At 48.8% G+C, this 10,952-nt stretch overlaps 1 protein-coding gene across 3 annotated transcripts in view; it reads right to left on the bottom strand.

The window, feature by feature from the left end:
* RPH3AL (rabphilin 3A like (without C2 domains)) overlaps window positions 1–10,952 on the bottom strand; it is a 31,262-nt gene that overhangs the window by 19,085 nt on the left and 1,225 nt on the right. For 2 of the 3 annotated variants that reach the window (XM_088152463.1, XM_088152464.1), the window contains exons 2-5: window positions 8,665–8,870; window positions 7,246–7,362; window positions 6,334–6,477; window positions 3,581–3,710 (exon numbers count right to left, since the gene is read on the bottom strand). In XM_088152463.1, the coding sequence (XP_088008589.1) occupies window positions 3,581–3,710; window positions 6,334–6,477; window positions 7,246–7,322 (351 nt within the window). In that variant the 5' untranslated portion in view covers window positions 7,323–7,362; window positions 8,665–8,870. Of the gene's footprint in view, window positions 1–3,580; window positions 3,711–6,333; window positions 6,478–7,245; window positions 7,363–8,664; window positions 8,871–9,170; window positions 9,646–10,952 lie in introns of those variants that run through there. The other variant, XM_007430008.4, reaches the window with a different exon arrangement.

Genomic DNA, 10,952 nt, shown 5'->3' on the forward strand with positions numbered 1-10,952 from the left:
GGGGTGCGGCTTCCCAGGGCCACGTGTTGGCCATTGGCGACCTTCCCTGGGAGCTTCCGACAAGCAAAATCCACGGGGGAAGCGGATTCCCTTAACTACCATGGGATTCAGGGTGACTCGCTTAACAACCACATTGCTTAGTGATGGAAGCTTAGGTCCATCTTGGCGGATTGCACAGACGGGTGTGCGCTCTGACATTGCTCTTTCTTCACCTGAAGGTAACCTATGGATGTTTTTTTCTTTACAACTGATTGGGCAAATAGCCGCCCTGAACCTGTGGCCATCTCGCACATCATATAAAGTCATGGTTTGCTTAACTGAGGTTATTAAATAAACCACAATTGGCACATTTGTTCAGCCAGGCATTTGCAAGATGCAGCCCCAGGCCCCCAAACGCTCTGGAGCAGATGAAAATGGCATGATTTAATGTGTGTATTTCACGTTGACGGTGAGGTTTTTAATGGTCACGCAGCTGGAAGAAAACATGGAAGGCTGAGAGAGCGGTCCTCAGCCGAGCAGATGACAAGACAAGATTGCATGATTCTCCTGGGTTCTTGAACACATTTAGGGATACATGTAGAAGGAGTTATGTTGTTGGCTGAGACCCCACATGATTTGCAGCAAATGTTAGAGAGATCTCGTGATGCAAGGAAGAGAATGGCTCTGAACATGACCAAGATGGTTGCCCTTGTCAGGTAAAATGGCCTGAACTACTGCAAGTTATACACAAAGAGTAAGTACAGCAAGTGGGTGAATGCTCACTGCAGATGGAAAAATGCGTGGAGAAAACTGCCTGGGGCGTGAGAAAGGTGGTGGCGGTGTGTGTGTAATGGTCTGTGGGAATGACCTCAGGAGACAGGAGGAAGAGCCGCAGACTAGGCAACGGCCAGAGAAGAGGCAGCTGAGCCCACGGCAGGAATGGAACGTGGGAAGCATCTCAGAAGGGACCCTCCCTAGTTTCTCGGGCTGTAAAGGCGAGGGGGGAGAGAGGTTCTTTCAGACTTGCAAGAGTCTGTCAATGTGACCTTACAATAAAGACAGAGCTCGTACTCCTGGTTGTGCTTCTGGTCTGGACTACCTCGCGGGGCTAACCATATGCGATCTGTTGCAAGGACTTAATGACAGTGCAAACAGCAGCAATCCCCATGAGTAAGAGCATGCTTCTGCCCATCTTGTGGTACGGAAGTGGGAGTTGGCGACATCAGGAGGACATCCCTATTGAAGGCAGGGAGAATGGGGGGTTTCAGAAGGGGCTGTGATCAAGCAAGAAGGGACAGCTCGATATGGCCGCATGATGAATTAACAGGAATCAGATACAAAACTGAGTAACCGGTACAGAAGAAAACCAGGATATGAAGAAAGAGCGAACGGGTGGAGAGGAAGACGGAAAAAACTGCCGGTGGATGAGATTGTGTAAAAAAGAGAGGGGAGGAACTCCAAAAACAAGAGGGATTGTATGGAATGGTGAACAGATGTGGTGGAAACTGGGATGGATTGCAAGGACAGAAACGTACGGAGCAGGAGAGTGAATGATTTGGGCATAAAACGGCACATCCTTGACTTTTTCTCATCTTGTGTCTTTCGTTTGTTCGGCTTCCTATTTTAGTCCCTCCTGCGCTCTGCGTAAGGCTGCTTCCTCCAAAGAGGAATGGCGTCATCCGTAGGAGCGTCTATCCATTGGCAGCTCAGTGTTCTGTTGCTTTTCCTAATTCTCTGTGTCCAGGTTTCTTTAGGACTAAGAGCAGGATATAAATAAAATTCAGAATCGTTTGGGCTTGAGTACATGTCAGCCAGAAACCACTCGAGGAGCAAGAATTGCTGGGTTTAGATCAGTGTTTTTCAAACTTGGCAGTTTTAGGATGTGCAGACTTCAACTCCCAGAATTCCCAGCGAATGTGCTTTAAGATGTGTGGGCTTCAACTCCCCATGCTGGCTGGGCAATTCTGGGAGTTGAAGTCCACACAATCTTAAAGTCGTCAAGGTTGAAGAACCCTGGCATGGATGAATGGGTGCAATTGTTGGAATGGACACCTGACTTTTCTTGTATTGTTTTTATTACTGTTGTTAGCCACACAGAGTTGTGTGTCACAAAAGGGGCAGCCATATAAGTAAATAACTGACAAAATTATGATTAAAAATGTTACGTGAAAGTTGGCAATAGGATAAATTTCCCCTTATTCTCCTTTCTGTCCCTCTACATATTCACAATTTCTTTGGTTATTTGTGTTAAGCGAGCAATTTCATCTTCTTGGATTCTCTTCCTCTTTTTTAGTAATCTTTATAAATTTTTAAATGTTATGTATTTATCGGTATTTATGGTTTTAATGTTTTGTGTAAACCGCCCAGAGTCCCCCATTGGGGGGAGATGGGCAGGGAGGAATTTAATAAATAAATAAATAAATAAATAAATAAATAAAAATAAAAATAAAAATAAAAATATAAATATAAATATAAATATAAATATAAAAATAAAAATATAAAGAAGGAAGGAAGGAAGGAAGGAAGGAAGGAAGGAAGGAAGGAAGGAAGGAAGGAAGGAAGGAAGGAAGGAAGGAAGGGAGGGCGGGCTGGCAACTCTCTCAATAATTGGAGAGCACGAAAACGTTTCCCCAGGCCTTTCACCATGAAGGGTTCTGCTGTTACTGAACTAAGTGGATGGGGAGGGTTGGCTGAGAAAACGGAGATCTTAATAAACGTGTAACCACACCAAGGCGGATGAGCAAAGCCTGAGCCATCCGTGTGTTCAACGATGAGCAGCTATGTGAAGGAAAAGCAAGGCTTCTTGAGAACCATTTTATTACTCCAAATCTCAAGGGGACACTCCTGCAGACCTGCCACGACCCTCCGTTCTTTCAGTGCTGTCTGCAAGACTTTGAATGCAAAAGGAGACAAGTCCATTGAAACACGGCTCCCTGCAGGCAGAAGCTTGGATGGCTACGGATCCAAGATACAGCTCTCTCACTTTGCTTGCTCTTTGCGTCTCTCTAAGAGAACCAGGCCTTCGGTCAAGCTTGGGATTGTATGGGACGTCCACGGTTTGCCCCCTGCCTTCTTCTCGGAGGTCTTCTCGACTCTCCAATCCGGGCTACCACCTTGGGGTTTCCTCGCCATCTCCCATCGGAGAGTTAACCGGGTTAGATTCTGCTTTGCTTTTTCCAGGTCAGCTAAGTTGTGCCAAGAAAACAATGCCATGTTTGGCTAGATGAAAGGACTGAACGAACAGGTTAGGGATAGATTATCATGGGGAAAAATCTATGCAGTGGCTAAGAGTTGAAAACGACTGGATGGCACTTAATCAACCCGTCAAAGTTGTCCCAAAGCAGCTGGGAAATGTGCAGTTGGCAAATCTGGGGCTGCCAAAAGGTCCTTCCGGGCTGGCAAAGCCAACATCAGAAGTGTGGAGCTGGACACAGAAATCCACAACGTTCGAGGGTGGGAGGAAAGAGGAATTCCAGGAGCTGGAGAAGTGGGTGGGTTTGACTGCAAAAAACTCCAGAAGAGGTTTCAAAAGCACGAAAGAACCACGTAAAGGCTCGGCTTCCCGGGATCACAGCTCAAGCCAGAGGAAAAGGGGGCTTACCTTTTTGCAGTCTTGGCAAAACACAGCAGTGCTACCAAGAAACCCCAGGGCTTCCCCGCAGAGAAGGCATTCAGACAAACCGTTGCCCAAAACATTCTTCCGCATGTTCTCCAGCCGCTCGACCAGGCGCCTGAAACACAGAGGCTCCATCAGAACAGACTCCGATCCGCAGGCTCCTGTCATAGTGCTGCAGACCTAACAGAAACCTCCGAAACTCCCTGGCGTTTCTGCCGGGATTCCAAGAGGGGAGTCTCATTCTGTTAGCCCTGCGAGGTAGTCCAGACAAGAATCACAGCCACGAGGACTCGCTCTGCCTTGATTGCAAGGCTCCATTCGCAGAATCTTGCAAGACTGAAAGTATTCTCCCCTCTCCTGTTATTCTCCGGAAAACTAGGGAGGGTCCCTTCCGAAACGTGGCTCACACCCTCCCTCCTTCTGCGGGCTGAGGCATCTTTTACGTGCCGGTCGCCGCGTCTGTGGCTCTTCCTCCTGTCTCCCAACGCCGTTCCCACATACCATTACACATTCCCAATGGAATACATCTCTGTTGGGAGAAATCAACAATTGGCAAAAGCTTTGAGTGTTGTCCTGCAGATCGTAAGATCACCTTAATTTATTACGGTCTGATTTGGGCTCACCGAGGGCAAACTGTGCAGCTGGAACACTGGAATAGCAAAACATGGCAACACACTCCAGAAGCAAGATAGAGAACAAGGAGGCAGGAAGGGGATCATCTGAGTTGGGATCATGTGTGCTTTTAAACCACGTGGGGTCTGGTGGATGGGCAGCTTAGAGGAAAGTGTGAACATGGCCATGGTAGCCTACGCAACGAGCCACCACTGAGCGACTCGGCCAGCTACGGAGAGAAGCGCCTGTCTTGGTCTCAAGTCAGAGGGGGTTTGCAGTGCACAGGCCCATTCCTTTTCTTTTAAACACAACATACAACCCATCGTAACGTGGGCGTGTTGAGGATGCAGATCAACAGCTGTCTTCCTCTACAACCCATCTGGGCGTGCGTCCTACGGGAGCTTTCAGCACAACTGGTAAGCGTGCAAGATTTTGCGGCTTACTTACCCAGGCCAACGCTAACCTCTGCTACTTTTCCCAAATCCCTCCTGCGCAATTTAATGCCACCAACCTTGGAAATTAAAAGGTTTCCTAATCCAGCAGGCCCACACATATCTATGACTCACCAAAAGACCCAGACCACAACAAAGGGTTATGGGCTACTGGAAAGAGGAAAGAATCAGCCAATAATCTGGTGATTTTAGCCAAGAAATTATTGCAACGGACTCTGCCAAGCAGAGCATTAGAGTCAGTCCATCATCCCCAAACACAATCTTTCTGGGATTTAAAGAGCTGGAAAGCAGGTAAGTGTCTTGCAGTAGCTACAGCATCAAGGGCTAAAGACTTTCCAGCAGCAAATCTTAGGGCTCTTTGCGCTAAGGTTGTAATTAGTTTGAGAATTGTCATCCAGGTTGCAATTTAAAAAAAAAAAAAAAGGGCTCAAGGAATGCAGAGCATTAACCCTGCTGAGCACTTTGCAATTATTATCTTAATTATTTCCAGAAAGTGGAAAAACTCTACAGAGCCCCGCTTGGCCTTTCATCTTTAAATAGACTCTGGACGACAAGAGAAAGATTCGCCAGTGGCCTTTGGCTGGGAAATGCATATTTTCAAGCCCACTGTATGGTTGACTAGGTTAATAAAGATGCACGTAATTGATTGCAATCTAAAAATTGGCTGTCATTAGAGGGAAAAAGGAAGGACAACAGCAGGAGGAAGTGGGGTGAGGGGAGGAAATGGGACACGGCTCCATTTTCAAAGGACATAGTTGTCTAGGGAACATGATAAGAGGCTCATAAAAGTTATGAATGGGGCATGAAAATGGAGGAGAACCCCTAACGCAGAGGCAGGAAGGATGCCTTCTGGGACAAAAATACCTGGATTCAGAGTTTTATTTTTTTTTTTAAGGGGGGGACTCAAGATAGCCAATGAAAACCTTTCCTGTTGAAGATTTCCATGAGCTCTAAAGGCGTGGGGGGGAGGGATTTATTTATGTATTTATTAATCAAATTTATATGGCCGCCCATCTCACAAAAAGTGACTCTGGGCGGCGCACAGTCATTACATAAAGCCAAGATGTAATAATTATTAAAAACATGAAAAACTATAAAAAGAGAACTAAAGCAGCAGGAGGAAATAACAGGCTAAGGGATGTTAATAATACAGCCACCTCACTAGTGACCTCATGTGGGCCATGACATCGCAGGAAGGACACAAATGTGTATTATTCGCACTGTGAGGTCCCCGTGAAAGGTCTTTGGGGTGTGCACAAGGGACCTATGATTGCAAGGCACAAAATGGAGCCAAGTAGACAACTTGGTCAACATAGACAACTTGGTTGACTATGACTTAGTCAACAAACCACAGTTCAACACTCCCAGCTCATCTTGCAAAAAAACACAGCTGTAGAAGCGACCTCAAGATCTACTGACTTAGGAGAGACCCGGAAAGGGCCAAACCTACTATTCCTGAGCAAAAAAAAAGGTACCAGCAGCAAGAGGGAGGCTCCACGTTCAGAAGCACTCTAGCCCAGAAGCCATTTCTATCCGAGCTCTGCCATTTGTCATCCAGCCGGAAGCCTCTGGTCAGCTATTTGGGGAAGCAGAGCAATGACCTTTAGGCTGACTTAGGTCTGATTTTGCGTTTGTCATCGTTCAACCCGGGGGGGGGAAGGGGAGTTGCGGTACCCAATTCTATGCTGCTCGATTATCTCCAGCTTTTCGGCTCGACGAACGACCGCCAGGATCACGTCCATCTCCCTCGAATCCAAAGCCTGCATCTTTCTCTGGCGGTCTGTTTGGAAAGTGTGCACTGACCAACCGCTGTGGAGCCTGCAAAGGAACGAATGAGGAAAGCCTCTTTCAACCTTTTCCACCCAGCTGGGGTCTCTGTTCCTTTCCACACAGCATTCGCTGCCCCTTTTTCTCTTTTTTTTTTTAGATCAAAGTGGTTTATAATAAACGCAATAAACCACCGAATCCAAACAGCAAACAACATCCATGATTTCAAACTAATCCATAATCAGGATGCAGTGAAGGGAAGGCCTAGGAAATAAAGAAAAATAGGAAGCGTGGCTTGGGGTCAGAAAGGGAAGGGGCTGTCGAATCTCTGAGGAAGCTCATCACCGCTTGCCGGTTGCCAGCACGTTGCCCCACTCGGTGCTACAAAAACGCCAGCTGAAGTTCATCCGAACTGAGCTTAACTTGTTCTGGAAATGCAGCCACGTATTCTGTTCGCATATTCGGGCGAATAGATTCTGCCCTCTCTGCTGGTTTATCACGACAACCCGCAGTCTTTCCCCACCCTGGCAAGTTTCAGAGGTATGGACTTCAACTTCCAGGATTCCCCAGCCAGCAAGGGCAATTGAAGTCCACCCCTCTGAAACTTGTCAGAGCGGGGAAACCCTGCAATACAGTAAATCTTCATTTAACGTACCCCCTCCTTACAGGGTGGTCTAGATGATCTATGAGAGCCGTCCAGCCTTGCAGTCTACAATTCTACAAGCAAGTTTAAATGAATGGATTAGAAAACCAGGTTCAGACACATTCCACTTGTCAACATCTCTCATTTAGGGAAAGAAAAATTAGGGAGACACCTACTTGGCACGGAGGGCCAGATGACGGTCATTTGGACACACCCACTGGTCACTCCCATTGCCAAAAATGGTTTCCGCCATGGACCGGACCAGACTGGGAGTGCAGGAAGTAGACTCAAACCTGCAGAGAGGGGGAAACTGTTTTTGTACAACACTGATTTTCCAACACTTTACAAAGTTTGACACACAAGGAGGACAAACACTTTGGGGGAATAAGCATTGAACAGAAGTTAGGCACCGTTTGCGGTTATGACACTGATGGAAAAGGAACTTTGCGACCAATCCTCACATTTATCACCTTTGCGGGTCTGGAAAGCAGAAGTCAGATCATAAGCACGGTTGCGGTTTCACTTAGCAACTACTTGGCTTAATGACCGAGTTGCCGGTCCCAGTTGTGGTCACTCAATGAGGACGACCTGTATCCTGTATGTAGAACGTTTGGGGCACCTTTTCGCTGTATTCTTTGCATGCTGGCAAAGAACCTTTCTTGCAGATCTCCCATCTCCCAGCTGTTAGTGATTAGATTTTCAAAACATAGGCCAGGTTGAGAGGGGAAGACTTTCCACATGGCATGCTTTTCCTGTAGGCTTGAACGCTAAACAGATATTGGGCCTTGAGTTTTTTGCACACCCCAAACTTGTCATCTGAAGTCACTTGCCACCAAAAGGGAGCAAGCTGCAGTTTAATCAGTGCGATCATCTACAAGCAAACCTCTTTCTCCTCCATCCATTACATGTAGGTTAACCGTGAAAGCTGATTAGAACCTCCAGGCTAAGAAGCAGTTTACCCCGGACAGTGGATGTTGCTGGATGTAGGAGCCCACAATCACTCACTGAATTACTCTTGTACTTCTAAGAGATGCCAGTTTGCTTTTTCTCTCTCTTTGATTGTGGTAAATACAGTACAGTACAGATTGTCAATAAATACATATTCCATAATGCTAACATTTTAAGGGGCTGCCAAAAGTTGCGCTTACCTTCTGAATGCCATGTTTTGGGGTCTTGGCCCCCACTGAATAAGGACAGGGGGAACAAAACAAACATTAAATTGTTTTTTTAATCTTAGCATTAAAATGGAATGCAACAAATTAAATAGAGCTAATGCAGTTGCTCTCTACGTGCTTTTCCATCTACTGCATTTGAAATTACAATTCGGTGATGGTTTTCTGGGGGCTGCATTTACGGTTAGGGGAGGCATGTGCTGCAATTTTATTTATTGATTTGATTTATTTAGCCGCCCAGGGCTATATAAAGAGGATGGATGGACGGATGGATGGAGTCCTTGGATGCACTGGTGAAAAGGATGGCCAGAAGCTAATCTTCTGCTCCCGTCCTCAGCTTATGACAGCAGGCCCTGGGCCTCCAAGTTAAGCAAGCTCAGGCTGGATTAAGACTCGGATGGGAGACCACAAGGAAATACAAACCTGTAGTCTAGACTGGGACGTTGAAAACACTTCCTGGAAAAAGCCAGGGATCAACCTCGCCAGCACCGTTGCCACAAAAACAACACGGATGTGTCCATGAATTCCCAGGAGATTTTATCTTTTTCTACGTTCAGTGTTTGACTTTCTCAGCATGCAGTGTTTGCCCACAGTGTGGAGAAACATTCTCTCTCTCACGCTTTCTTTTTCTACAAAGGGAAAAACAGAACAATAAGAAAACCGTCTGCAAAACCCAGCTTTCCTGCCTCCCTCAAACTGTCAAGCCTGTTTTCTGCCCAAGCACCCCGCCCGAGCTGCCTTTAAAATGCAGACAGCTTGTCCTTGGCCTCTTTCTCAGACAGGAAAAGGCACCTTTTCCACCCTACTGTGTTCCCAGAGCAAAGAGGCTCCGTGCCAGGGGAGAAAAATCTCGGCCGCCAGTTCCCAGCACCAAAGGCGCAACAGCTCTCCGTTGCACAAGGCAAGAAAAGGTGGTCTGTGCCACGTACAATGTGCCAGTCTTTGTCCAACAGGGCAACTCTAAGATGGGTGGACTTCGACTCTGCCCACGAAGTAGAAAATCGCACAAGGGTCTAGTCCTCATGGCCACACGGTGCAGGCTTGAGGGGCTGCAAGGTTCAGGTGCTGTCCTCTTGAGGGAGAAACTGGCAGACTCTTTCAGCTTCGTTCTCCTTACACTGCCGGTTTTATTACCTGTCTTATGCCCTGCTTCGTCGCAAGACCGCACTGGCTCCAAGACCACTCCTTTCCCACCAAACAGCCATCGTCCTGAACAGGACCGGTCCCCAGATGCCCTTCTTGAACCGGGCCCACCCTTCAGGGGCCAACTCCCTGTCGCCCCTGTCTCTTTCCCCTGCCCAGGTCGTTTTCTTGGGGGGGGGGGTCGCCCTTTCATTTCCAGAGGATACTTACGAAAGAAGGAAAGGAGGAGATGGCCAGCAAGGATGCTGGTGGCTCCCCAGGGTGTTTGGGGGCACCCAATTTCTCCCAAAGGCTGTGAGCGTAGAGGCTCTCCTTGCCTTGGGAGAGGGAGGGGGGAGGAAGGGGAAGGGCTGGGGTTGGGGTTCGGGAGGGGAGGGGAAGGGAGGGAAGGAAGGAGGGAGGGGAGGGGAAGGAAGGGAAGGGAAGGGAAGGGAAGGAGGGGAAGGGAGAAGGGGGAGTGGAGGAAGGGAGGGGGAAGGGTTGGGGAGGGAAGGGAGGGGAGGGGAGGGGAAGGGAGGGGAGGGGAAGAAAAGGAAGGGAAGGAGGGGGAAGAAAGAAGGGGAGGGGAAGAGGGGGAAGGGAAAGGAAAAGACGGGACAGGAAAGGGTTAGTGTTAGTGTTAGTGTGTTAGTGTTAGAGTTAAGGTTAGGAAGGACAGGAGAGGACACAGTTAGGGTTAGAAAGGAAAGGACAGGAGAGGAGAGGAGGGACATGAGAGAGGGAGGAAGAAAAAAGGAAGGAAAGAAGGAAAGGAAGGAAAGAAAGGAGGAGGCGGAAGAGTGGAAGGGAGTACAAGAAAGAAGGAAGAAGAGACCTGAAGGAAGGAGGGAAGGAAGGAGGGAGGGAGGGAGGGAGGGAGGGAAGGAAGGAAGGAAGGAAGGAAGGAAGGCAGGCAGGCAGGCAGGCAGGCAGGCAGGCAGGCAGGCAGGCAGGCAGGCAGGCAGGCAGGCAGGCAGGAAATACAGGAAGGAAGGAAGGAAGGAAGGAAGGAAGGAAGGAAGGAAGGAAGGAAGGAAGGAAGGGAGGGAGGGAGGGAGGGAGGGAGGGAGGGAGGAAGGAAGGAAGGAAGGAAGGAAGGGGGAAAGGAGGGGAGGGAGAGTGGGGGAGGGAAGGAGGGGTTGGGGAAGGATGTTAAGGAAGGCCAGACATGGAGGAAGGACGGAGGGACAGGAAGGAGGGGAGGAAATGGCAACTGCAGAGCTTTGATGGCTCCAGTCCAACCTCCAGGCCTGGTTTGGCTCCCACCCAGCTTTTCTTGCCAACACCTTGGCTCAGTGTGATTGTGCCACAGAAGAAACCATGGCAACCCGGACAGACAGACAGACCCTGGGTTGCTATGGCGAGGCAGCAACCATCGGCCAGGAGATCAGTCCGAGGCCAAGGCTTGGCGGGCACCCTGCCTGAGGGAGGGCGAGGCCCCCAGCCGCCAGGCCAGGGATGCCAGGAGCCCCAGCACCAGCAGGCCCAAAGGTTCCCGAGCCCCGAAGGCCGCTCTGCAGGGGCCAGAAAACCTGGTCGCGGGTCAAGACCCCGCACCTCCTTCTCCTGCGTGCCTCTGGGCGGCCCCG

The sequence above is a fragment of the Python bivittatus genome, unplaced genomic scaffold (assembly GCF_059951505.1).
Source record: "Python bivittatus isolate LINGU-HERP-01145 unplaced genomic scaffold, Pbiv_v1 ctg000690_np1212, whole genome shotgun sequence".
NCBI lineage: Eukaryota > Metazoa > Chordata > Lepidosauria > Squamata > Pythonidae > Python > Python bivittatus.